Source organism: Rhinopithecus bieti, unplaced genomic scaffold (assembly GCF_001698545.2).
Source record: "Rhinopithecus bieti isolate Rb0 unplaced genomic scaffold, ASM169854v2 scaffold_39746, whole genome shotgun sequence".
NCBI classification, from domain to species: domain Eukaryota; kingdom Metazoa; phylum Chordata; class Mammalia; order Primates; family Cercopithecidae; genus Rhinopithecus; species Rhinopithecus bieti.
The window spans coordinates 448,048-475,117 of NW_016816960.1; the positions used below are offsets into that span (position 1 = coordinate 448,048).

The following is a 27,070-nucleotide window of genomic DNA, read 5'->3' on the forward strand; positions in this document are numbered from 1 at the left end:
TGTCTCCAAAAAACAAAACAAAAAAAGAAGCATCTTGTAGCGTGATTCCTTGGGGCTATTGCTGACCTGCAGGGCTCACTCCCACTTACCTATTTCCAGCCCATTGCAGATGCAAAGGCTCCTGAGAAGCGGGCCTCACCATCCAAGCCAGCTTCTGCCCCGGCCTCCAGATCTGGATCCAAGAGCACTCAAACTGTCACAAAAGCCACAACAGCTACCGCTGTTGCCTCAACTGGCCCAAGCAGTAGGAGCCCCTCCACGCTTCTGCCCAAGAAGCCCACTGGTGAGTATTGCCTGTCTTTCTCTCCCGTGGGATCTAGGGAGGGGAAAATGGGATCTTGGCTTTGCCCCAGCCATAGCTCTAGCCAGTATCACAAACAGCTGTGCAAGCCTGCTTACGCACCAGTCCTTAGTGGGCTACCCGGAACAGTGGTAGTAGCCCTGTGGGCCTGGTACTTTTTTTTTTTTTTTTTTTTTTTAAGACAGAGGCTTGTTCTGTCACCCAGGCTGGAGTGCAGTGGCGCAATCTCAGCTCACTGCAATCTCCGTCTCCCAGGTTATGCCATTCTCCTGCCTCAGCCTCCCCAGTTACTGGGACTACAGGCGCCTGCCACCTCCCCCGGCTTTTTTTGTATTTTTAGTAGAGCCAGGGTTTCACCGTGTTAGCCAGGATGGTCTTGATCTCTTGACCTCATGATCCACCCACCTCATCCTCCCAAAGTGCTGGGAATACAGGCATGAGCCACCACACCCAGCTAGTACTTAACAAGCCTTGATCTCTGTGTGAGCTTAGCAGTTGTATGTATTCAGAAAAATCTTGAGTAAAGGCAGAAAAAGGTACCGCTCATGAATTTCCAGGTAGAATTTACTCTTGCCTTCTTAGTAACCCACAGCACCTGGTGCTCATGGGCTTACCTAATGATAAGAAGAGGGCTATTTAAGTCCATAGGCATGTATTGACAGCCTACTTTTAAGGCCACATAGAAGGCATTATCAGGGTGGTACAGAAGAATAAGACACAGTGCCTGACCATCTAGTTTACCACTCCATTCCCAGGGGCTAACACAGTCCCTGGCTCAAGGTAGATATTCAGTAATTGTTAAATAATGAGGAATCTCAATATTGGATGGACTATCCAACAGGTCAGTTTGTTAAATGTTATATTAATAAGTATATTTTGTACAGCCATTAAGACTGAGGGAAAACCTGCAGAAGTCAAGAAGATGACTGCAAAGTCTGTACCAGGTAATAGCCCCTCTGCCATTTTGCAGAGCCCTAACTTGAACCCCCACCTGCTCTGTGGCTTAAGTCTCCCTTTTTCTCTCTCTCCCTGAACCCGTTTTATCTCTGACTCCCTTCTTTGCAGCTGACTTGAGTCGCCCAAAGAGCACCTCCACCAGTTCCATGAAGAAAACCACCACTCTCAGTGGGACAGCCCCCGCTGCAGGGGTGGCTCCCACCCGAGTCAAACCCACACCCATGCCCTACCGGCCCTCCACGACTCCTTCCATAGACAAGAAGCCCACCTCGGCCAAGCCCAGCTCCACCACCCCCAGGCTCAGCCGCCTGGCCACCAATGCTTCTGCTCCTGATCTGAAGAATGTCCGCTCCAAGGTTGGCTCCACAGAAAACATCAAGCATCAGCCTGGAGGAGGCCGGGTGGGTCCAGGGAACCTGGGGTCCTGTCATGCCGGCCCCTGCATCCTCCCCTCCATCTCCACCCACTGTTCCCAGGCCCACCAAAGCAACAGGCAATTAGGACACTGGACTCAGCGTCAGGGTCTTTCAGCCTGGGCTCTGTAGTGGGCTTTGCACCCCAGCAGCAGGGAGGGCGGGGTGGGCTCAGCTCTGGGCTTTCTCTTCCTGTCTCAATAAGAAAGGCTCCTGTTCTAGATGTTGGGGTCTGGGTTTACATTTTTGCTTGGATGTAAAAGGATTATTTTATAGAAGAAACAGAGGAGGCCTCAGAGACTCTGCAAGTATGAGAGATGCTCGACATGAGCCTAGTTTTTCATGGTTCTTAGGCTGCACAGAGAATGTCAGGATAGGCAGAAGGTAGAACACCTCTTACTTCCACAGCCCATCACTTGAGTGGAATCTATCTGAAAGAGGACTAGGGTGTCCTCTTGTGGCCAGGATGAGTCGTGCTGTGAGCCTCTGGCCTTCCTAAACAACAGGACTGCACTGCATATAGTGATGGAGAAAGATCACAGTGCTTCACTTTTAGGATTTTCCGGTGGTTAAGATTTTCTGGTTGCATCAATCCCAGAATTATTTAACTGTTGGTAACCATGGGAACTCTGTGTGAAAAGGTGGTGATGAAAGTCCATCTGAGAACATTCAGGTCCCTGGAGTAGTGACCATCTCATCTCCTAGGTTATTCACTTGCTCTACACCACCACCACCACCATCCAGGGCAGAATACTTAACTTGCTTAATCTGGAGCAGTTAAGATATTCAGGAGGGACAAAAATGAGGTGGAATCCTGGTGCTGTTGGAAGACACTGATGGCAAGCTGAGATCAGTCTAGAGAAGAGCCTGAGAGTTGCTTGTGGTAGCAACAGTGGCTCTGGTGTGCCCAGCAGGCCTCTGGGCTGTGCTGCTGATGGCCTACCTCCCCCTGTCTTTGCTCTTATGGTTTCATGGTGCGAAAGTTACAGGAGGTCTTGGGTGGGGAGTTGAGTGACTTGATCTAGTGAATTGTTTTCCGCTCCAACATACCTAAAGAATGTGACACTTCCTATCAGTATTGACTTCTCTGGCCATGGCAACTGCTTGGGGCATATCAGAACATTTGGCATGCGGTGGGGGGTATCGTAATTGGAAAATCATGCCCCAGCACACTCTCAGAATCACTAATTTGGTTGTCTTAGCCTTCCTTTGTGCCTTTTCTCCATTACATAGTGTCTTGACCTGTTCCTCATGTCTCGAGACTGTGGCCTGCAGCTCCTTTTTTTGTGTCCCTCTACTCAAGGATCTGTGACTTGGTCTACCCTGGGAAATGTGTGGTTTTGCCTAGGATCAAAGGCCACCTGCTTTTGCCTGGTGGCCTGACCTGGATTTGAGTCCCCTACAGCCTTCTTCCCTTCTTGGCATTTGAGCTCTTACCCTCTTGGTTTGAAATTTGCCCTCCCTTTATCTCCATCCAGGCCAAAGTAGAGAAAAAAACAGAGGCAGCTGCTACAACCCGAAAGCCTGAATCTAATGCAGTCACTAAAACAGCCGGCCCAATTGCAAGTGCACAGAAACAACCTGCGGGGAAAGTGAGTTTTATTTAGACCCACCTCTGGAAGGTGAAGATGGTAAAATACTTCTTCCAGCCTGAGCCACTTGCCCTCTCTTGCACTTTTTCCCTTTCCTTAACTAGTTTCTGCTTCTTCTCCCCCATATTCCCTTCTCTGTGCTTGATGAGTCAGCCATCAGAAAATTTTTTGTATTAACCTTGAAAGTTAATGGAGTTGGGAGCCCATTAGCCCTTTGGAGAATATATATATATATATGTATAATTTTTGGCTGGATAAAATGGATCCAAAGACTTTCGTTCATTTCCTTCACACTGACCTTGATGTGAAACCTGTCTGGTATGGATGCAAATACAGTGCATCTACATTCGTTATCAGGAAGACATGGCAGGGGTAATTTCCACCACCTGGAACCCTGGAGCTCCTGTGCTTTACCTTGAACTAAAAGATCCCTCTCATTAACGCTGCTGGATATGGAGATAACTTCATTTGTCCTGGTTCCCCGGGTCACCTCTTAACTGAAAGTTAGGATGCTCATTCCCAGTGGAAACCCACTTAGTATAGGCATGCAGCATCAACTAGAGGGCAGAGGTAAGCTGAAACCACAGGTTCTTTCCCCTTGCTTCTGTAAACCTGGAAACCAGGCCCCTCCTGAGTGCTTGCAACACCTTCCTTAGCTGTAGCAGGTAGGTGTGCATCTGCCAGAGAAGCCAGCACTCCAGCCCTTAGGGACCAGCATGGGAGGTCTCAGCCTAGGGCTGAGTGAAGAAAGCTGCACTGTGGCTTCTAGGTGACTACTAGAGGTCCTGGGTTCAGACCAAGGCTCATTAAGTAGTTTGCTAACCACTTGTTTACCATCAAAGTTGTGACAAAGGCTAGAAATGAGTGGGTACAATGAGGTATATGGGTTGGAGTTTCTCAGGATTTCTGTACTCTGTGGATAACTCTTCAGCCTGGGGCCTGCATCATTTGCAAAGAAAGGAAGTTGGCAACTATTCCTTCTTGAGAAGGTCCTGGGATTCTTTGTTCCAGAGTCTTAGAGCCAGGGCCTTGGTGTTTCTCAGTTCCAGGGGAAGCCATTCCCGTACTATACAGTGTGGTTGTGCCCCCAGGATTGGGCATCATTGCTCCCCTGCTGAGAGCCTGTTCTTTCCACATGGGCATCTCACAGGGCAGAGGATTAGGCATATGGAGGATTCAAGAAGGTATTTTACCCTTGAGTCAAAAATACTATGCCTTCTTGAGCCCTGAGACAAATGGGCTAAGTGTGGAGGCTGCAGCCGCTCCCCTGGTAGTGGAGATTCTATATCTATTTGTATTCACATCTGAGCACTGTCCCCTCCTTCCTGTTAGTATCATCTGTGCCCTTGTTGCCAGCTGCCCAATGCTTCTCAGAGCAGCCTTTGCTTCTGAGAGTGGGTCTGGCTGCAGCCATTCCAGGGCCCAGATTTAAGGGAAGCACCCTCTTTGGGTGAGAACAGGTCCACATGATAAGACTCTTGCAGAGAAGAGCCAAGGACACTGTGCCCAGCTCTTGAGGAGGGAGCAGGGCAAGGAGGTAGGGCTGTGCCTGGTGGCGCATCAGGCTGGGCTGCTGCCTGGGCCTTGTGAACCACAGCCCCACCCCCAAGGAGCGGTGGTGACCAGCATGCCCCGCCTGCGCGGCTCTGCGCCTGTCGTTGTGTTGTCTGTTCACGTTTTCACTCCCCTTCTTGCTCTTTCACGTTTCTTTTCCTGTGCTTCTCCACATCTATTCTGTAGAAGATGGGGGTGGAGGTTTAACAACACTTTTTGTTGGTCATTGTGATCACGTGTGGACTCACTGCCTTCCCTGTGTCAATTCTAACCAGTCCTCTCCCTTTGTGTTGTTTTTTCTGTTTTCTAACACTCCAGGTCCAGATAGTCTCCAAAAAAGTGAGCTACAGCCATATTCAGTCCAAGTGTGGTTCCAAGGACAATATTAAGCATGTCCCTGGAGGTGGTAATGTAAGTATAAGCTCTGGTTAGCTGGCATCTGAGACATAGCCCACTGTGGGGTATACTGGGGAGAGAGCCAGGTGCCCATGTAGATAGTATCCCAGTGACCTGAGCTGTGGCATTCTCTAAGAAGCAGACTAGCAAACTGAGGGGACCTTCATGCTCCCATGTTAGACAGGGTGTTTCTGGCGAGCCCCTGAACACCAGCATGGTGGTATCCACTCAGTATCTTTTTACCCATGTGGGTGGGAGGCTTTGGATTTTTCTCCAGCTATGTCAGAGCCTGGGTCTGAGCACAGAGGTCAGCAGCAGACCTGTTGCCTATCTGGAGTCCATTCCTGGGATGCATATGTTTGTCTGCATGCCCTTGAATTACCGTGGGAGTAATTGCTCTGAGACAGATGTCTACATCTTTCCAGAGCTCACCTTTGAATCCTTGTTACTATAAAATAAGAATTAATCAACATTTTCTTCCTATCCCTACCCCGCGTTTTTCTTCATCTTTGTTGCTCTCCAGCTCTCTGATTTTTCCCCTACTTTATTTTCTCTCCCTACCTTCTCCTCTTTTTCTTTTTTTTTTTTTGAGACAAAGTCTCACTCTGTTGCCCAAGCTAGAGGCAGTGGTGCAATCTCGGCTCACTGCAACCACCACCTCCCGGGTTCAAGCGATTCTCCTGCCTCAGCCTCCCGAGTAGCTGGGACTATAGGTATGCGCCACCACGCCCAGATAATTTTTGTATTTTTAGTAGAGATGGCATTTCACTATGTTGGCCAGGCTGGTCTTGAACTCCTGACCACCTCATGATCCGCCCACTTCAGCCTCCCAAAGTTCTGGGATTACAGGCGTGAGCCACTGTGCCTGGCCCTCCCATTTCCCTTTTTGCTCTCCCTTTTTTTTTTCCCTTCTCTAATCCCTTCCTCCTTTTTCTTCCCCTCCTTTTTTAGTCCCTTTTCCCATTTTTGTTGTTGTTTTTCGAGACAGAGTCTCACTGTTGCCCAGGCTGGCATGCAGTGGTGTGATCTTGGCTCACTGCAACCTCCACCTACCAGGGTCAAGCGATTCTCCTGCCTCAGCCTCCCGAATAACTGGGACTACAGGCATGCGCCACCATGCCCAGCTAATTTTTGTATTTTTAGTAGTGACGGGGTTTCACCATGCTGGCCCAGGCTGGCCTTGAACTCCTGACTTCATGATCTGCCTGCCTCGGCCTCCCAAAGTGCTGTGTTACAGGCATGAGCCACTGCGCCCAGACTTTCCCTCCTTATCTTTTTGTCTTCTTTCCTCTTCCACCCAAACATCCTTCTTTTTGTCTTGCTGCCATTGTGTGCCAGCTCTATGATGGGTATTGGGGACACAAGTGATCCCAGCTCACAGGAAGGTTCTGGTCTAGGGAGAGATAGGGCAAAGTCTTACTGTCGTTGAGTGTGTGAAGAACACCCTGTGTGCTTTCTGCTTGTCACTGTGACAGTGCCCAGGCGAGTGGTACTCAGTGGAGTTGTACCAGAGGCACCAGAAGCTGCCATGCACAGTGCCTGCCCTCACCACTCCCTTCCAGGCCAAGTGAGACAGCCTGTCTTGCCTCCATTTCTTTTGAGTTCATTCGGTTCTTTCTCCTTGCTGTCCTGAACTGGACTCGGTCCTGCTCCACTTACCCTTTTCATTTTTACACTCTGTTAACACTCCTGCCTCCTCCTTGGTGATCATGACATTCTGCCCATGGCCTACAGACACACCCAGCAGTTCTATCATGAGAAATGCGGCCATGAGCTTTCGTTCTTGCCCCACACAACTCTCCTTCCTGCCCCTCCTTCCTGGTCAGCTTCCCACCACTGCCTCTTCCTGGACTGGGTAGAAATGGCATCCTTTACACTCGGGTAGAGTTGCTTGACCAGACATTAGTCAACCTGGAACAGGGTCAGCTAAAGTGAGGTGACAAAGATCCAGCCCACGAGGGGCCCAGGCAGCCGCTGAGCCTGGCTTTGTCCTGGATTAAAACAGAAGGTGAACAGGGGTTCTGAGGGAACCGGGTCACTTGTGTAGGTGAGACATAGAGATGCATTTGTGTGTGTTATGTGGTGCATATAAGAGCTCTGAAAATAGTCACCATTAATGTATCACCTGCTGTGATGTTTCCACACTGCCTACACATGACCTCACATGTGTAGGGTTTGTTTGTTTGTTTTGTTTTGTTTTTTCTGAGGGTGAATGTATTTTTAAAGCCTTTTCACTTTAGGAGGCCTCCTTAAACAGAGAGCATTAGGAGACTGCTGTGAGCAGTCTTTCCTGGTGGGAAGATGAGGGTAAACAGCAGCTGGCCACAGCCGAACCCAGGTGCTTTGTTTCCTTCCATAGCCTCCATCAGTCCCTCCGTAAAGCCACCACAAGGAAATGTGCAGTTTAAAATGATGGGCCCCAGGCTGGGCACCATAGTGAGACCCCCATCTCTACAAAGAAGAGTCTGGCTCTGTCACCAGCCTGGAGTGCAGTGGCGTGATCTCAACTCACTGCAACCTTCGCCTCCCAGGTTCAAGCGATTCTCCTTCCTCAGCCTCCCAAGTAGCCGGGATTACAGGTGCCTGCCACCATGCCCGGCTAATTTTTGTATTGTATTGTATTTATTTTATTTTATTTTATTTTAAGATAGAATCTCGATCTGTCGCCAAGGCTGGAATGCAGTGGCGTGATCTCAGCTCACTGCAAGCTCCGCCTCCTAGGTTCACACTATTCTCCTGCTTCAGCCTCTTGAGTAGCTGAGACTACAGGTACCCACCACAGTGCCCGGCTAATTTTTTATATTTTTTAGTAAAGACAGGGTTTCACTGTGTTAGCCAGGATGGTCTCAATCTCCTGACCTCATGATCCGCCTGCCTCGGCCTCCCAAAGTGCTGGGATTACAGGTATGAGCCACCACACTGGGCCTAATTTTTGTATTTTTAGTAGAGATGGGGTTTTGCTATGTTGGGCAGGCTGGTCTCGAACTCCTGATCTCAGGTGATACACCCACCTTGGCCTCCCAAAGTGCTGGGATTATAGTAAGAGCCACTGTGCCCAGTCCCAAAAACAATCTTTTAAAATAAGGCCAGGTGCAGTGGCCCAGGGAGGCCTAGGCAGGAGTATTGCTTCAAAACCAGCCTGGGTTTCAGAGCAATTTTAAATTAGCCAGACATGTGCCTGGCAGCATTAGGTGGCATGTGCCTGTGGTTCCAGCTTCTCAGAAGGCTGAGACGGGAGGATTGCTTGAGCCTGGGTAGTTGAGACTGCAGTGAGCCATGATGGCACCATCACACTTCAGCCTGGGTGACAGAGAGAGACACTGCCTGAAAAAAAAAGGGGTGGGGGAAGGACCTGCTATGCAGACAGAACAGCATTACACACTCGCCACCTACACACATACACAAAGAAATACCGCAGTTACCACCGGGATGAGAAGCTCAAAACAGGATCCTAGTTAATGCTCCAAAAGTGCCCCTGACAGACACACAGACATACCCCTTGATGAGAGCCAGGAGGACACCAGCGGAGTGGAGAGAGGGGAGTGATGAGCCAGCGCCAATATAGTGGCTTCTTCTGTGGCTGGTCCCAGTTAAGATTTTGTGTCCGTTTTGGTTCCATTTCACCCTTGCAAGGGGCTGTGCATGTGTAGTGGGTGCTGAGACCTGCTGGCAGCTGACTTCCACAGCATGTTTTGGTTCCCTGGAGTGTGCCTGCAGGCTCTCACAGGGCGGCAGGCAGCCTGTGTAAGCACAAGCAGAGTGAGGTGTGTGATGCCGTGATTGCTCCTAGGACCACAGAGAGCCAGCGTGGCTTCTGTGGTCCCCGAGGAGGGGACACTTGGGCCAGCCCATAAAGGAGACGCCGCACATGGTTCCCTGAGGCTGAAGCCTACAGTGGAGGCAGGTGGTGTGGGGGAAATGTTTGGAAGCAGATTGTAGACTCCTCCACGTAGCCACCTAAGGAGGGAGAACTGTAGCCTGGAAGTGGTGGGCTTATTAAGTGAGTGAGGCTCAGTTAAGCTTTCTACAACTTTACTGGGCCAGGCACAGTGGCTCACGCCTGTAATCCCAGCACTTTGGGAAGCCAAGGCAGGCGGATCACCTGAGGTCGGGAGTTTGAGACCAGCCTGACCAACATGGAGAAACTCCGTCTCTATTAAAAATATAAAATTAGCCAGACCTGGTGGTGCATGCCTGTAATCCCAGCTACTCTGGAGGTTGAAGCAGGAGAATCACTTGATCCTGGGAGGCGGAGGTTGCAATGAGCTGAGATGGTGACATTGCACTCCAGCCTGGGCAACAAGAGCAAAACTCCATCTCAAAAAAAAACAAAAACCAAAAAAAAAAAAAAAAAAAAAAAACTTTTTATTGTGGGAATTTCAAACACACTACGTTTGAAATTAGAAGGAAAAATAGTAAAATGAAACAAAAGGTCAGATTTTTAACTAATTTTTTAACAGGGTACCTCATTTTACTATCTACATGAGGCAGTCTTGGTTTATCTATAATCTGCCTAATCCCAAGTATTTTGAAAGCCCAGCCCCTATATATATTATTTATTTGTTAATACTTCAGCATATAGCCCGGGCCGAGTGGCCACGTTATAATCCCAGCACTTTGGGAGGCCAAGGCGGGGTGGATCATGAGGTCAAGGAGATTCGAGACATCCTGGGCTAACACCGTGAAACCCCCATTCTACTAAAATACAAAAAATTAGCTGGGCGTGGTGGCACGTGCCTATATCCCAGCTACTCAGGAAGGCTGAGTTAGAAGAATCACTTTAATCCGGGAGGCAGAGGTTGCAGTGAGCCGAGATTGGACCACTGCACTCCAGCCTGGTGACAGAGCGAGACTTCTCTCCAAAAAAAAAAAAAAAAAAAAAAAAAATAGCCGGGCGAGGTGGCGCACCTGTAGTCCCAGCTGCTGGGAGGCTGAGGCAGGAGAATTGGCATAAACCCGGGAGGCGGAGCTTGCATGAGCTTGCGATCCGGCACATGCACTCCTGCCTGGCGACAGAGCAAGACTCCGTCTCAAAAAAAAAAATCATATATTGATCCATATATTTTAAATATCACTAATAAGGTATGTATTAATACAGGCTCAACTCTGTTAATCCTAAGTGTTTTTACTCTACAAAGGTCCTCCACTCATTCTTTTTTTTTTTTTTTTTTTTTTTTTTTTTTTTTTTTTGAGACATAGTCTCGCTCTGTCGCTGAGGCATGAAGCTGTAACACATTTTAAATCATATTTTTGTAGAAATAGCTTTAACATTTCAAGTTATTTATCTAGAATGTATTCCTAACATAGGACTCTTATGTCAGAAGCTACATCTGTTTCATGGTGTGGGCTACCTAGGTTTTTTGTTTGTTTGTTTGTTTGTTTGCTTTTTGAGACGGAGTCTCACTCTGTCACCCAGGCTGGAGTGCAGTGGCACAATCTTGGCTCACTGCAACCTCCGCCTCCCGAGTTCACGTCATTCTCCCGCCTCAGCCTGCTGAGTAGCTGGGACTACAGGTGCCCGCCACCACGGCCAGATAATGTTTTGTATTTTTAGTAGAGACAGGGTTTCACCATGTTAGCCAGGATGGTCTCGATCTCCTGACCTCATGATCCGCTTGCCTCGGCCTCCCGAAGTGCTGGGATTACAGGCGTGAGCCACTGGCCTTTATTTTTATTTGTGTATTTATTTATTTATTTATTTATTTATTTATTTATTTATTTATTTATTTTTGACACAAAGTCTCGCTCTGTGGCCCAGGCTGGAGTGCAGTGGCGTGATCTTGGCTCACTGCAACCTCCACCTCCTGGGTTCAATCGATTCTCCTGCCTCGGCCTCCTGAGTAGCCAGGATTACAGGCGTGCACCAGCATGCCCAGCTAACTTTTGGGTTGTTGTTGTTGTTTTAAAGACAGAGTCTCGGCCGGGCATGGTGGCTCACACCTGTAATCCCAGCACTTGGGGAGGCTGAGGCAGGTGGATCACAAGGTCAGGAGTTCTAGACCATCCTGGCCAACATGGTGAAACCCTGGCTCTACTAAAAATACAAAAAGCTGGGCGTGTGACGCGTGCCGTAATCCCAGCTACTCGGGAGGCTAAGGCAGGAGAATCGCTTGAACCAAGGAGTTGGAGGTTGCAGTGCATTGAAATCGTGCCATTGCACTCCAGCCTGGTGACTGTAGTCTCTATAAAAATCCCGTCTCTACAAAAAAATGCAAAAATTAGCGGAGCATGGTGGTGTGCGCCTGTAGTCTCAGCCACTTGAGGGACTTGAGTCTGGGAGGATCACTTGAGCCTGGGAGGTTGAGGCTGCAGTGAGCTGAGGTCATGCCTCTGCACTTTATCCTGGGCGGCAGAGTGAGACCCTGTCTCAAAAGAAAACAAGAAAGAAATGTGTGACTCTGCATCTTGGTGAAGGACCATGCCTTGGAGAGTGACTCTGTTAACTTCTTGCATGTGCTGTTGTGGTTACAGCTAAGATGAGCTTGTCACCATTGCTTCAAGACCCATGTTAGGTTGGTTTAAGCAGCTACCAGATCTTTGGCTGGTAAAAGTACCCTTCCCTATGCCCTCTCTTATGAGGGATAAGGATAGGGAGATGTTTGGATGAGGCCTTCATGGCCACCTCTTCTTGAATTGGCCATTTCTTCCCCTAACAAATAACAAGATACCTTGTTTTAAACCCAGATAAAGCACTTACAATGGTGTGACCACCAACTCTGTAGCTGCAGGACTCCCATTTGCTATCAGCACATACTTAGGAGGAGGTATCTGTGCTGTATCCTAACTTCCATTTTGGAGATACCTATAAATATCTGTATAATGAACTATAGATTGAGGAGAAAAGAAACAATTTTCTGTCTATGGAAAATTGCAGACTTTTTGAAAAGATGAGACAAAGTAGAGGCTGTGTGTTTTCACAGTAGTAACTACTCTGTATGTAATTATCAAACATGTGAAGCAATTATGGTATAGTTCCTGGTGGTGTCCCTTCAAGAGATGATACGAGAAAGAGACGGATTGAAGCGAGAGCCATGTGAGGCCGTATGGAAGGCACCCGTTGAGCTGGGCATTGAAGGATGGGGAAGAAAACATAGTGGGTTTTTTGGGTTAGGCATGAGCTGAGTTTTAGAGGCAAGACTGAGAATGGCTCTGGCAAGCTGGGGATTGTGGGTATTCTGTGCCAGGTCTTGGGCTGTGGGTTCAAATACAAAAATACAGGTGGCATTATATCTGTCCTCTGGGAACATGGTGAAGACCATATTTCCTGACACCAAAGAAAGGAAAACAGGGCTCAAGAAGGTAGCTCACCATTTAGTAGATTGTAGCGGAACCCACCAGAACAGTGCAACACTGCTTGGAGTTGATGTGTTGGAAAGTCAGGCTCTCCTACTGAAGGATAGCGGGGTCACTCATAGGAATGCTGGGATCCCCATCCAGCAACCCAGTGGGCATGCATGGCTATAGACTTAAAAGATGCATCACCTTTTTTTTTTTGAGGCAGAGTCTCACTCTATTGCCCAGGCTGGAGTGCAGTGGCGTGATCTCGGCTCACTGCAAGTTCTGCCTCCCGAGTTCATGCCATTCTCCTGCCTCAGCCTCCCCAGTAACTGGGACTACAGGCACCCACCACCATGCCTGGCTAATTTTTTTTGTATTTTTAGTAGAGACGGGGTTTCACCATGTTAGCCAGGATGGTCTCGATCTCTTGACCTCGTGATCCACCCGCCTTGGCCTCCCAAAGTGCTGGAATTACAGGCATGAGCCACCGCGCCTGGCCAAGATGCGCCACCTTTAAATGCAAATTTTTGTATTTTTAGTAGAGAGAGAGATTCACTATGCTGGCCAGGCTGGTCTCAAACTCCTAGCCACAGGTGATCTGCCTGCCTCAGCCTCCCAAAGTGCTGGGATTACAGGTGTGACCCACTGCACCTGGCTGGGAAAATTGTTATAACATGGTTTAAGCAGGAATACTATGATTACACACACACACACCACCCCCTCCCCCGCCAAGGGGAAAATGCATTGAAAAGGACTGGAAGTAAATATGTTATTCCAGGTTTCTCTGGGTGAGGAGTTGATGGGTAAGGTTTTGAGATGGAACAAAGGGGATATTTAATTGGAGCCTTGATGCTGGTGTTTGGACCTGGTGAAATGACAGAAGAGCTGTCTGGAGCATGCATGGACAGGGTCTGCACAGAAAAGCCTGTGGGGTGTGGAAATGGTGGTTTGGTCTGGCTGGAGGTGGGGTTAGAAGTGAAGGCTGGTGGCTGGGCACAGTGGCCCACGCCTGTAATTCCAGCACTTTGGGAGCCTGAGGCAGGCAAATCACCTGAGGTCAGGAGTTCGAGACCAGCCTGACCAACATGGAGAAACCCCATCTCTACTAAAAATACAAAATTAGCCGGGCATGGTGGTGCATGCCTGTAATCCCAGCTACTCCAGAGGCTGAGGCAGGAGAATCACTTGAACCCAGGAGATGGAGGCTTGGGTGAGCCAAGATCGTGCCAGCCTGGGCAACAAGAGTGAAACTCCATCTCAAAAAAAAAAGTGAAGGACAGACATGGTGGCTCACGCCTGTAATCCCAGCACTCTGGGAAGCCGAGGTGGGTGGATCCCCTGAGGTCAGAAGTTCAAGACCAGCCTGGCCAACATGGTGAAACCCTGTCTCTACTAAAAATACAAAAAATTAGCCAGGTGTGTTGGTGCACGCCTGTAATTCCAGCTACTCGGGAGGCTGAGGCAGGAGAATTGCTTGACCCCAGGAGGCGGAGGTTACAGCAAGCTGAGATCGTACCACTGTACTCCAGCCTGGGCAACAGAGCGAGACTCCATCTAAAAAAAAAAAGAAAAGAAGTGAAGAGCAGGGCCAGGGTGGGTCGAGGGCTCTTGTAAGTATTTAGGGAGATGACCCTGTCTTTGAACAGACTGAGACAGCAGCTTACAGAGGGAGTGAGAAACCCTGAACATGGAGAAGATTTAAAAGGCAGCATGGGGTTGGCTCTGATAATATACCCTCTCTCTGAATGAGTCTTTTGTGTCCTCCTCCTCAGGTTCAGATTCAGAACAAGAAAGTGGATATCTCTAAGGTCTCCTCCAAGTGTGGGTCTAAAGCTAACATCAAGCACAAGCCTGGTGAGTGGCGCCTCCCTTGCCCACTGGGACTCCCAGGGTATGTAGTCCTGCCATGGGCCAGCTGGGCAGCCTGCTGGCTGGCAAGGGTTTCATCTCTGTGCCTTTAGCATCCCATGAAGACTACCCAGGACACAGTGGTGGAAACAACACAGTCCTTGTTCTGTCAGGGAGCGGGAGTTCAGGTGCTAACCTCTCAGTGGAGGAGTATCAGTTTCTTACGACAGCCATCCACACAGGCATTCTCTTGAGTACCCACTGTGTGCATGGCACTATTGAACTAGGCCTGGGGAAGCGGTGCACTCTGAGCTGAGAACCTGGGTTGCCTTAAACGAGGATTGCAGGAGCTACTGCTGAAGGAGCTGTATAGAGAGCAGTGTTCAGGTCCCACCTGTCAGATTCAGAAGCAAAGGGGGCTCCTAACCAGTGAAGCATCAGCCACTAGCCCTGGCAGGAGAATGGGAGGCGTTCAGCAACTTGCACTAATGCAGTTTCCTTCCAGCAACATGGTAGGCCGAGCACCCCTGTGGAAGTCACTGTGCAGAGGCTGGGCTCTTGCCTTGGCTAGTACCCTTGCAGCCTTGTGTCCTAGTTCCTGGGTCTACAGCAGATTTGTGGGTAGGATTGCTGCAGCAGCAGGCACACTGGCTGGCCGACCTGGTATCCCAGAAGGCTAGCCACCACAGGCCAGTTAAGGTGAAGGCAAAACTCTCTTCCCTCAGGGCGGGCGCGGTCTCTCATGCCTGTAATTCCAGCACTTTGGGAGGCCGAGGCGGGCAGATCACTTGAGGTCAGGAGTTTGAGACCAGCCTGGCCAACATGGCAAAACCCTGTCTCTACTAAAAATACAAAAATTAGCCAGGTGTGGTGGTGCAGGCCTGTGGAGATTTGCTTGAACCAAGAGTGTGGCACTGCACTCCAGCCTGAGCAACAGAGCGAAATTCTGTCTCCAAAAAGAAAAAAAAAACTCCCTTTCCCTCTCAGCGAAGAGTGTGATCCAGTTTAGAATGTGTTCTATTTAGAAAGATCTAAACAGTTCCATTCTTAACCATTTTTTTCCCCTTTTATCTGGGAAATCTACTCCTATGAGATACTTCCTTCTGTAATGATACTGAGTCACTTAGGGTCTAGTTTTTGCCAGGGCTAGGTTTCCCAGTATGGGACACCAGGAGACCTTGGCCAGAAGCTGTGCATGGAGGTCTGCCATGTGAGCTGAGAGGAGATGGAAGAACAGGAGAAGGGGCCCAAGGGGAGCCACGCTGCTGGGCGAGGGGCTGGGTATTCATTGACGGCAGCTCATCCTGCACCCTTCCCCTTGGTCTCATGGGCACACTCTGGCCAGGGAGCTGTGAACCCTGGGCTTGAGTTCAGACCACCTTCCCTCCCCGTCCTAGCCTGAGGTTACTAGATCCCGCGGGCCTGCCTTGGTCCATGTCTTTCCTTTCTCAGCGCACAGCCTCGGGGCCACTCTCCTTTTTATCATTCCTTCTTTTTGCTACAGTGTGATACGGTTAGGGGCTCAGACAATTTTCACAACCTGTCCCTGTCAATCACCAGTTTGGTGGTAACTCTGGGTGAGTCCCTTCTCTTTTGCAGCATGTTTTACCGGCTGTGAAGCAGGGACCGTGGCTGTGAGGACAGGGCATTCGTGAGAATTCAGTGAGGCTGTGCCTGAGAAGCACTGCGTGGCCCAGTTAGCGGGAGGGCACTCCCAGACCAAGTAGAGAAGCAGGGGCTTCGTCCCGGAGGCTGTGCTCAGAGCCCCAGGCCTGCCCAAGCCTGGCCCGCAGCTCGGTGGCTATGGCATGGGGTGGTAGAAGGGATGGCGTTCCTTCTCTTGGAGATATTCCCACTGGCTGGACGGAGAGACTGTCTCAGCCTCACTGTGATAAGAGAAGCCCTCTTTAGACAAACGTGTTCACTGTTCTTCGTTTGCCACCCAGAAGCAGGTCACATCTTTCTCATTTCTAGATTGGGCATATCACCAGTCCTGGTTTTGCCTGCAGGGATATTCCTCTGCCACCCTAGGTGACCAATTCCTTTGTGGTTCCAGGTGGAGGAGATGTCAAGATTGAAAGTCAGAAATTGAACTTCAAGGAGAAGGCCCAGGCCAAGGTGGGATCCCTTGATAATGTGGGCCACCTACCTGCAGGAGGTGCCGTGAAGGTAGCGAGTGGGTCACTGGGGAGGCACAGCTGGGGAGGGGTGGGGACAATGCAGCTAGGGTCAGGGTCCTCACAGGTAGGCACCTGTCACCGCCCCTCAGTCTCTTCAGGAGTCATGTCTTCACCCACACCATTGCTGTTTTCCCATCGTGTATCATCAGTCCTGACTGAGGCAGAAGTGAAGAGGCCCCAGCCCAGCCACCCCTCACCTGTCAGCTGGAGGCAGAACCTTGCTTCTGAGAGCCATGGCCTTCCTAATTGAGCCCATCCAGCCATTTTAGAAGGCCACAGGCTGGGACACAGACCACCACCAGGCGAGCGGGGGTTCTGCACCACACAGTTCTCCCCGGCTGTCACACAAGAGGGGAATGTGGGTTCCCACCCCATGTCAGGCTCTGCTCCTGAGCTGGGAGCAGGACAGCACATTCTTGGCTGCCAGCGACAGCAGGCTGCCTGGGGCCTGCCTCTGCAGGGCTCTGGGACAGAGCTCAAGTGGCAGAGCTTCACATCCTGGCGACTGGCTGGGCCTCTTCTCCCTTCCCTCTCTTCTCTTTCCTCCCTTCCTCCTTCCACAGTACTGTGAGACCTTTTGTGTGCCAAGATGCTGTCTGTCCTTTGTTCCATGTCATCAGCGGGTGGGGGGCCCATGAGGGGCATCTTGCAGGCCCCGAGCACGAGGAAGTCTGCTGCTGCTCGGGTTCAGGTGCGCAGGGGAGAGGGGCCGGGAGCCACTGCCCTGGGCCTACCCTTCCACCTCTGCTCCCCAGTGCCAGCCACTGCCCAGCCCGTCCCCTGTCCCATCCTCTCCTGATGCTCTGACTGAAGCCTTGATAAGCTTCCACGAACATCTAGGGGTCCTTGCTGCCACAGGCTCTCAGTGCGCGCCCCCGCGCCTTGTGAAGAGGCCGCTCTTGCGCCCGTCTCCGTGGGGCGTTCACTTGGCCTTAGTCTCTCGTCCAAGGACACAGTGAGCGAGTGCGGACCCGGATTCACATCTGGGCTTTTCTGACCCCAAGCCTTGTGTGCTTTTCCTTATTCATATTATCTCCCTTTCTCTATTAGTTCTGGAATTAGGGTTTTAAATTAAGGACTGTTTCTCTCACTATGCCGATTAGAAACCACTTGTGCCTTGTCACTTTTTGGGTATTTGGCGACACAGGCTTTCCAGCTCCCCAGTGACCTCTCACAGCTCTTCTCTCTTCTCTGCCTTCCTCACACGGAGTGTTCCATGTCCCCCAGTGTCCTTCTCCTATGAGCCCTCCGGGCCTCCACAGTCTCCCTGGGCTATACCTCGTTGGACACCTTCTTTCTGCCTCCCGTGGACTCCTGGTCCCAGAATGGTGCCCAGCACAAAGCCTCAGTGCCTGTGTTCCTGACCAGACAGATGTACAGGCAGGGCTGCCCGGGAGCTACTGAGGACCCCACTCTGTGTGCAGGGGGTGGCCTGGGTCCAGGGAGGGTCTGGGAGGGTGGGCTGCACCCTTTGGGGGGCTACCCTTCAGGCTTGTTGCTTACTGTTGTCATAGCTACTTATTTGGTACCAGCCTGAGGCCTGGCACCTCTCCCTCAGAGAGGCTTCCTCAGAGCCTCACATGCCACAGAGGGGCTCTGAGAGTGTCACTAGCCCAGCTGCTCCCGACCCTCGGGAGTCGGTCTCCCAGGTGAGGTGGGGTGGGTGGGGCCAGGGCACCTGCCTGGGATTCTCCAAGTGACTGTGCCTTGAGCCAGTGGGTGCCGGGACAGCACGGGTGGGGGCTGTGTGTGAAACCCACCACCATCAACCCATCCCACTCCCCTCCCGACTGACCCTGCACTGTCTCCCCCACTGTTTCATTGTAGACTGAGGGCGGTGGCAGCGAGGCTCCTCTGTGTCCGGGCCCCCCTGCTGGGGAGGAGCCGGCCATCTCTGAGGCAGCGCCTGAAGCTGGCGCCCCCACTTCAGCCAGTGGCCTCAATGGCCACCCCACCCTGTCAGGGGGTGGTGACCAAAGGGAGGCCCAGACCTTGGACAGCCAGATCCAGGAGACAAGTAAGTGGCTGGGCTCGGCCTAAGGGCCAGCCAGGGGCCCTGCCACTGGCCGCAAATTGAAACTCCTTTGTTTTTGACTAGAGTGTGGCCTGAATTTTAACGAAGTAACCTTTTATTTTCCAGGCATCTAATGATGACATTCTGGTCTCGTCTTCCGTCTCCCCCGTGTTCCCCTCTTGTCTCCCCTGTTCCCCTCTCCCTTCCCTCCTCCCATGTCACTGCAGATTGAGACCTACAGGCTGATGTTCCGGGCAAACGCCAAGGCCCGCACCGACCATGGGGCCGACATTGTCTCCCGTCCCCCACATTTCCCTGGCGGCCCCAACTCGGGCTCCCGGGTCCTTGGCCCCCTTTCCCGGACTGTCCACTAGACCAGTGAGCGCTTGGGCGCCGGGCAGCCCGCTAGGCTCGCCTTCCCTCCTGCTTTGCAGCAGCAGCCCCACCCCACACCTCCTCTCCCGCTCCAGCCCAGGCCCAGCTCCCTGCTTTGGTCTTGCCCCATCACTGTGCCACTGCTCCGTGGAGGAGGTTGGGAGGGGGTTGGGGTGGCTGAGGCTAAGTTGGGATCTAGGAGAGGAGAACTAGATTCCACCCTCATCTTTGTTTGGTTCTTTGGTCCAAACCCAAAAGAAACTGACATGCCCTCCCTCCTTCCTGGATCTACCTGGAGGGAAGAGTGGAGGCGGATTTTGAGTGGTGACAGGATGCTGACTGTGGCGCTTAAGCCACTACCTCTCCCTTTGGCGCCACGAATGCGCACCTCCCCCCCCCCCCCATGCAGGTGGTGTCGGGCCCTTCTTGCTGCCCTGGCCCAAGTTGGGGGTCAGTGCTGCCTGTCCCCATGCTTAACATACCCGCCTAGCTGCTGTCACATTTTTCTCGTTTTGTCCTTTTATTTTTTTTCTAATAACCTAAAAACTGGCGAAATAGTTCTGCAGGTTGAAGCCACGTCTATATGAAAGTCCTCAGTAAGTGTTAGAGGGAACAGGGCGGAGAGATCCTTACGCCACCCCCGCTGGAGGATGTGGGCAGCTTAGGGCCCTGGAGGCGGTGCAGCAGGGAAGAGGGGTGCAGAGGCTGTAGCTGGTGAGCCGGTCAGGCACACAAGGGGCTCTTGGAGCGTGCACTGGTTGGTTTTGCCATTTTGTGTGTATGCTGCTTTTCTTTTCTAACCAAGAGGCTGGTTTTGGCATCTCTTTCCCATTCCCTGGGATCTGGTGGTCAGCCCTAGGATATAAAGCCAGGGCTGGAGAACAAGAAAGGGCCAGGAGATGGAATTCCTTCAGGCCGGCACCCGCACCCTAGGACATGCAAGCCCTCATGTCCAGGGGAGCCTCATGCGGATAGTGGGAAATCAGGTCTGGAAATTTAAAAATAAAAGGCATGAGACTAAGGCCATCTGCTTCCCTTATGCCCTGACTGGAGAGGGGAGGGAGGAGAGGCGAGGCCCACAGAGGGCATCCCAGCTAGGCCTTGGGATGGCTGCAGTGAGGAGAAATCCTGGGAACTGTATTGACACAAAGATTCTTATTGCACTTGTATTTTTTGTATTAAAGTTTGCATGGTTTCTAATAAAGGATTCAAACATAAGTTTGTAGTGAAATGGCCTGGAAGATTCCAAGGGCTTCTCTGGAGGGGACTGGCTACAGTGTAGATTTGCCTCTGAGGCTGCCCCAGACTTGGCCTCCTGAGGCCCCTCCTGACCTCTGCCCTTCTCTGGTCCTCGAATCCCTTGGAGCTGGAGACGGTAGGGGTCTTGACTTAGGTTTAGATTTGATGTCCATGTGCAGGGAGGCAGTCCTGGGCCTGACAGGTCCTCCCCCTTTCTGAGGTAGCAGTGCCTTATGGAGGTTTGGCACCATGTCCCTAGCTCCCCAGGCACACACCAGGAAACTGCAGGGTCTCACAGAGGAAGTGCTGCCTGGGCCAGGGGGACCAGCTTTCCTCCATAGAGACCATGTGCAGAACACTTCCGTTGTGCCCAGAACATGAGGGAGCCAGTGTTTCGTCAGCAGGAGGAAGGCCCTGCTGGGATGAAAGTGAGAAGGAAACAGTGAGGGTTGGATAGTCAGGAGACACCACAGGGGCAACAGCACAGGCCCAGAGTACCTGATGCCTCTGCTGCGTCTGTCCCGGGGTCATGAGGATGCTGAGGTTGACGACAGGTTCCAGGTCCTTTCGTTCCTTTGGCCAAGGGTTGGGGGGAGGTGGCCCAAGTGGCATGCTTTCTAGGTAAGACAATAGGAGTGGTCAGAGTCCCCTCGAAGGATCCTGCACACCAGAGCACCTGAGAAGGCCAGGACCAGAGGCCCAGTGTGATGTGTACTCCGCAGCCATTTGGGGTGGGACATTTCTGTACTTCCCGATTTGCTTATGGCTCAGACATTACCTGTGTCAGTCTGTGATTCTGTTGTAACAGTTTTAAGAGTAAATAAAGCTGCCTGATGTCCCATCACACAGGCTCCATGCTTCTGTGTCTCGGTTTGCATCTACCTCCCTGATCCTCCTGCCCTCAGCTCACTGTGCACATGATCTCCATGACCTCAGCATTCAGCCCCTCGGCTATGAACTTGTGGATGTGGATACAGGAAGGACCACTGTGCCGCACAGCCCTGGGCCTCGGCTACCTGCAGAACTCTCCCCCAGTCTGCCTGGTAAAGGGCTACTCGACACTTAACTGTCCAAAACTACAAGGACAGTGACAGTTCTGACAGGCTTCCTGTGGTGGGTACCCAGAGGAGCAGCTGTGCCAGCGGACTGGGCTGGTTAACAGCATGGCTGCTTCCTGCTCTTGGCGAAGGGAGGAGGTTCTAACCCCTTTCTTTCTCTCTGAAGACTTGGGGCCACAGCCAGTCCCTGTCCCCCAGCAATAAGCATCTCTCTTCTCTAACTTCCTTCTTCCTCTTTGGGGAACCATGGCCCAGTGTATGGAGGCCCTGAGAGAGGAGCCCCTAGTGGACAGCAGTGGTCACAAGGGATAAATAGAACTTTATTTTAAATAAACATTTGCACTCTGTACACAGCCCCAGCAAAAGCAGGGCTCAGTCATCAGCTGTCTTGCGCACATCAAAGCTGCCACAGGGTCCTCGCAGCAGCTCTGCCAGTAGCGCAAGCAGCTGCCCGTGCTCCTCCTGCACGCTGGGGGGAAGTGCAGCCAGCTCGCTGCGCAGGCTCCGCTCCACCATGCGGCCCAGGGCCCGCCGCAGCTCCCTCAGCAGCCGCACGGTACGCGAGTCACCCTCCAGCCGCAGCAGGTCACTGTCGCTCAGTGAGATGGTGGCCCGGCGCCCGTCATCTGAGGGAACGGAAAAGATGGTGGTAAGCTGTGGTGAGGCCAGGCCCCAGAGGAGCAGCTGCAAAGCGGGGTGGGCGGGAGGCCTGCAGGCACCCACCGCGGATGTGCACGTCCCCGTCGGTCAGGAGCAGCACAGCTAGCGGGTGCACCTGAGAGGAGTCCCGGACGAAGACGCTGCCATTGGACTTGACCGCCATGAAATACGTCAGCCATCGGCTCCGCAACCGTGTGGCCTCCCTAGGGAACACAGGGCTGGTGAGGCCACCCTTTTGGACCATCCCAGCTGCCCCATCCAGGCCTGCATGCCCTCACCTGTTAATGGTCGACTTGTGCAGCAGGATGTTGCCTGATTTGGTCCTATATGTAACGCTGTTGGGCTTGAACTTCCCCTGCCGGGTGACCTTGCCCTGCCTCACCTGCAGGGATGAAGGAAAAGATGGGTGGGGCTGAGCAAGGAGCTGCAGACAGGGAAGGAGGCTGGGACCTGGTGAACTCCACTCCCTCCCAGAGGCAGCACCTGGATGAGGTTGGGGTAGAGGCCAGCCATCAGCACGCCCTTCACCAGCTCCTCCTCCTCACTGTACTCGTTGCACTGGGCAGAGGCCAGGGTGCAGTCCGAGGGCTTCCCCACCAGGAAGGCCTCATAAATGTTCTCCGAGAACTGCTTGATGAGTCCTAGGGAGACAGAATGTGCAGTGAACCTACAGTCCCTAACCACAGGCTAGGGGTAACAGAAGCTCAGTGGGGGTGGGAGGAGCGGGAGGGGCTCAGGAAAGCAGGCGTGGGCCCAGCTGACCGTGGATGAAGCGCAGACTAGGTGCGTAGAGCAGGTTTTCCTCCAGGTAATTCTCCCTGGAGCTGCGGTCCTGCCAACGCAGCACCTCCTCCCAGCCGGCAACAGCCCGCACAAAGGCCAGGTGGTCACTGCCACTGTCGTGGCTCAACAGTGCTTTCACCTGGGAGGGGAGAAGAGGGCAGCCGGGTCGCAGGCAGGGGCTAGACAACGCCCCCTCAGAACAGCAGTGGGTGGAGGGCTCCAGGAAGGAGTCAGGACTGACCTTGTCCACCTCTGCCCGGTTCTGTAGGCTGCTGCTGAAGGGGTCCCGGGTAAGGCAGGAAACGACCACCAGTAGCGGGTGCAGGCAACGGAAGATGGCGGCCAACACTATGGCCTTGGCCAGCCGGGGGTCAGTGGAGATGTGAGCCAGGCGCTGCCCCAGGGTGGTCAGGTACTCCCGCTGGTCCAGCACCCCTGCAACGGCTCAGCTGTCAGTGCCACCCTCAGGAGCTACTACTCCCCAGCCCAGCCCAGCCCAGCCCCTACATACCGATCTCCTGGAGCAAAATCACAGCCTCGTCCACTGCCTTGATGTTTGGACTGTCCACAGCCTTGGACAGGAACTCCACCGCCTACAACAAACAGAGCCAGAGCCCGCCATGAGCCTACCTCCCACCTGCCTGGTCCCCAGGCCAGCCCCCACCCCACCCCACCCCACCGCACCGTCTTCTCAGGCATGTGGATTTTCGCTTGCAGCACCAGGTTCTCGAGAGGTGTGCGCAGGATCTCTGGCACTTGGAAAGGGACCATTTTCTCCAGCCGGCTTCGAGGGAACAAATGGTAGGCAAAGCCTGACTGGCAGCGGCCCGCTCGGCCCCGGCGCTGGATCACATTGGCTCTTGACACCCACACTGTCTCCAGGCAGGACACCTGGAGGAGGGGGCAGGTAAGCAGCACACAGATACCACTTCCTCAGTGCTTCCCCACTCCGAGTAACCTTCACCAGTCCCCCGACATCAGGAACACTGAGACCCCACAAGGGTGGCCTTCTCAAGACACACAAAACAGGTCTAAGGTAGATCTGGGCTGCAGACCACCTCAAAACGGAGTCCCTCCCCCAGTGGTTGGCCAGGCCCAGGAGGTAGGTACCACCTTGGTCTTCAGGTCATAGCGTTCTTCCTTGTGCAGCCCACTGTCCACCACATGCACGATGTCGTTGATTGTGATGGAAGTCTCCGCAATGTTGGTGGCCAAGACAATCTTGCGCACCCCAACTGGAGGCTGCTGGAATATGGCCTTCTGATCCATCATGGGGATGTTGGAGTGCACTGGTGGGCAAGACACACACTGGTTATGGGCACTGCTTCCACCAGAATTCCCCCCTGGAATGTGGGCAGGGCAAGGATTTTGACCCCATTTTGATGAAACAGGTGCAGATAAACACTATGCCCAGTGAAAAGTGCCGCAGCTTGGTCAGAAACCGGGACCCCCGGAGTCCCAGTTGGGTCAGTCCCCAGGACAGAGGCCAGGCTGGTTTTCAAAGGTCCCTGGTCCCTCTGCCCGGGCTCTCACCTGGCAGGATGAGGTACTTGCTCTCGTGCATGCCCAGGGCCTCCTGGAGGCGCTGCTGCACTCCTTTGATCTCCTGCCACCCAGGCAGGAAGCACAGGATCCCACCTGCAAAGGAGCCCTGGGGCATGAGCCAGCTGCTTCTGCAAGCGTGGCCAGGGCTGGCATGGGGCAGATGGGGAGGCACCCACCTGGTTCCCCACGAGCATCGATGTGCAGAACCAGATCAGTCACAAGGTCCAAATCGAGTGCGCATTCATCCTCAGACTGGGGTGGGGAAGAGAGGCCACAGTCACAGCCCCAGGGTAAGGGGTCATGCCAAGGACACAGCCACCTGACTCAGTGAGACGGAGCCGCTTGACATCAACTCCAATCCTCACATGCGTGCCACGCACATGGGGTTAGTCCCCAGTTTCTATCAAGGAAACTGAGGACTGGGGAGGGTAACTTGCCCCAGGCCACCAAGCCCCAGGGCCAGGGAGGAGGGGCATCTGTGGAGGAAAGGCCAGGAGCCTCGGGTGGGATGGGGGTGTCCCTCACCTCATGGTGCCGGTGCCGGTGCAGGTATTGGTGCTTGCCCAACTTGGCCAGGATGTCCTCCAGGTAGTGCTCCTTGACCGGGTACATGAAGCCAGGCACCTTGATGACAGGGCAGCCACCAAAGTATCGGGAGAAGCGCTCATTATCCCCTGTGGCACTCATGAGCACCAGCCGCAGGGCCGGGTTGAGCCGCTGCAGGCCCTTGAGCAGGATCAGCAGAAAGTCTGTGTTCACGTCCCGCTCATGCACCTCATCCACGATGACGTGGCTCACACCCTCCAGGCTGGGGTTGCTCTGCAGCTTACGCAGCAGGATACCCACAGTGCAGAAGAGCAGGGCCCCACCTCGGGCTGGGGGCTTACTTTCCAGCCGCACCTGGAAGCCCACGTTCCGGCGCAGGGAGGGGCCCAGTTCGTGGCTGACCCGCTGTGCCACAGACACAGCAGAGATGCGGCGAGGTTGGGTGATGATCACATTGCAGCGGGCACCACGGCCCTCGGTCACATAGCGCTCCAGCAACAGCTGGGGGATGCGTGTGGTCTTCCCACAGCCTGTGTCCCCAGAGATGACCACCACCGGGTGCTGCTCAATGGCGTTGAGGATGGTATCCCGATGTGGATCCACAGGTAGCTGGGGGGCCTCCTGCCAGACTGGCCCTCGCCGCCGCCACAGTTCTAGCAGACTCTGGCTGAGACGTACCTCCTCTGNTGTTGCTCTCAAGCTGCCGCAGCAGGATACCCCCAGAGCAGAAGAGCAGGGCCCCACCTCGGGCTGGGGGCTTACTTTCCAGCCGCACCTGGAAGCCCACGTTCCGGCGCAGGGAGGGGCCCAGTTCGTGGCTGACCCGCTGTGCCACAGACACAGCAGAGATGCGGCGAGGTTGGGTGATGATCACATTGCAGCGGGCACCACGGCCCTCGGTCACATAGCGCTCCAGCAACAGCTGGGGATGCGTGTGGTCTTCCCACAGCCTGTGTCCCCAGAGATGACCACCACCGGGTGCTGCTCAATGGCGTTGAGGATGGTATCCCGATGTGGATCCACAGGTAGCTGGGGGGCCTCCTGCCAGACTGGCCCTCGCCGCCGCCACAGTTCTAGCAGACTCTGGCTGAGACGTACCTCCTCTGCTTCCAACAGGGGCACATAGGGCTTGCCTGTGATAGGGTCACTGAGAGGCCCTGAGTCCTTGCCCAAGGGCAAGATGTCTTCACTCTGCAGCCGGAGTTCTGGGGCAATCCATGAACTCTCCACAGGGTACTGGGGGGCAGGGAGGCAAGCAAAACAATGAAAAAGAAATTCCTCATTACCACATAACCAGCCACTCTGCAGGATCCGCCTGGGTCAGATGTTGTGGCCCAACCCACTGGGCACAGGATTAATTGAGTCCGTGACTGCCCCGGGATCCTTGTGGGCAAGACTGGGCTGCTCAGGCCAGGGGGCTCCCAGGCCCCAATCTCAGTGAAGAGAATGGGGAGGTACTACTGCCTGTCGCAGGTAGAGGCCTTCAGTCTGGAGAGATGGAGGCAGACTACAGGGGGCAAGGGTGATGAGGGATGCAGGGCCTCTTACATGGTTCAGGAAGGTCTCTATCTTGCGGAGGATGGGCTCGGGCACCTGGATGGTGCACGGTCGGCGCTGGGTCTCACCCAGCTCACGCAAAGAGGCCAGGTTATACATGGCGTGTGTAAGCGGTTCATTGTTCCTGTCCACCAGGCCCAGGCTCTGCAGGGAGACATGCAAGACTCAGTCTATGCTCTAGGGCTCCCCAAAACCAGCCCAGACAAGCTCAGGAGCTCCGAGGCAGAAGTTGTGCCAAGTAATGTCTAAGAGATTTTGGATCTTGGCTGACATGGTGATAAGAGAAATTATGAACTAGGAAAATGTAAACTTACCAAAACAAACATTTTAAAAAATGAACTAAAGCTAATTCAGGCCAGGTGCAGTGGCTCACACCTATAATCCCAGCACTTTGGGAGGCCGAGGCAGGCAAATCACCTGAGGTCAGGGGTTCAAGACCAGCCTGGCCAACATGGTGAAACCCCGTCTCTACTAAAATACAAAATTAGCTGGGCGCGGTGGCTCACACCTGTAGTCCCAGCACTTTGGGAGGCCAAGGCAGGTGGATCATGAGGTCAGCAGTTCAAGACCAGACTGGCCAAGATGGTGAAACCCCACCTCTACTAAAACTACAAAAAATTAGGCGGGCGTGGTGGCACGCACCTGTAATCCCAGCTACTCCAGAGACAGGCAGAGAATTGCTTAAACCTGGAGGGGCGGAGGGTGCAATGAGCCAAGATTGTGCCACTGCACTCCAGCCTGGGCAACAGAGAGAGACTCCATCTCAAAAAAAAA

The 27,070-nt window shown here is 53.1% G+C and overlaps 2 protein-coding genes across 21 annotated transcripts in view; one reads left to right on the top strand and one right to left on the bottom strand.

Moving 5' to 3' along the window:
- MAP4 (microtubule associated protein 4) overlaps positions 1-20,991 on the top strand; it is a 235,099-nt gene extending 214,108 nt beyond the window's left edge. For 3 of the 19 annotated variants that reach the window (XM_017855660.1, XM_017855674.1, XM_017855672.1), the window contains 9 exons: positions 100-283; positions 1,186-1,245; positions 1,367-1,659; positions 3,150-3,263; positions 5,136-5,228; positions 14,264-14,345; positions 16,396-16,508; positions 18,347-18,536; positions 18,660-20,991. In XM_017855660.1, coding sequence (XP_017711149.1) covers positions 100-283; positions 1,186-1,245; positions 1,367-1,659; positions 3,150-3,263; positions 5,136-5,228; positions 14,264-14,345; positions 16,396-16,508; positions 18,347-18,536; positions 18,660-18,667 — 1,137 coding nt within the window. In that variant the 3' untranslated portion in view covers positions 18,668-20,991. Of the gene's footprint in view, positions 1-99; positions 284-1,185; positions 1,246-1,366; positions 1,660-3,149; positions 3,264-5,135; positions 5,229-14,263; positions 14,346-16,395; positions 16,509-18,346; positions 18,537-18,659 lie in introns of those variants that run through there. The other 16 variants (XR_001882164.1, XR_001882166.1, XR_001882165.1 and 13 more) reach the window with 11 other exon arrangements.
- Positions 20,992-21,504: 513 nt separating this feature from the next.
- Positions 21,505-27,070, bottom strand: part of DHX30 (DExH-box helicase 30) — a 51,451-nt gene continuing 45,885 nt past the window's right edge. For both annotated transcript variants that reach the window (XM_017855683.1, XM_017855682.1), the window contains 14 exons: positions 26,288-26,440; positions 25,838-25,975; positions 24,719-25,417; positions 24,370-24,445; positions 24,182-24,286; positions 23,762-23,937; positions 23,333-23,539; positions 23,160-23,241; positions 22,890-23,083; positions 22,628-22,787; positions 22,349-22,506; positions 22,144-22,247; positions 21,929-22,068; positions 21,505-21,831 (listed from right to left, as the gene is read on the bottom strand). In XM_017855683.1, coding sequence (XP_017711172.1) covers positions 21,578-21,831; positions 21,929-22,068; positions 22,144-22,247; positions 22,349-22,506; positions 22,628-22,787; positions 22,890-23,083; positions 23,160-23,241; positions 23,333-23,539; positions 23,762-23,937; positions 24,182-24,286; positions 24,370-24,445; positions 24,719-25,417; positions 25,838-25,975; positions 26,288-26,440 — 2,646 coding nt within the window. In that variant the 3' untranslated portion in view covers positions 21,505-21,577. The remainder of the gene's footprint in view (positions 21,832-21,928; positions 22,069-22,143; positions 22,248-22,348; positions 22,507-22,627; positions 22,788-22,889; positions 23,084-23,159; positions 23,242-23,332; positions 23,540-23,761; positions 23,938-24,181; positions 24,287-24,369; positions 24,446-24,718; positions 25,418-25,837; positions 25,976-26,287; positions 26,441-27,070) is intronic.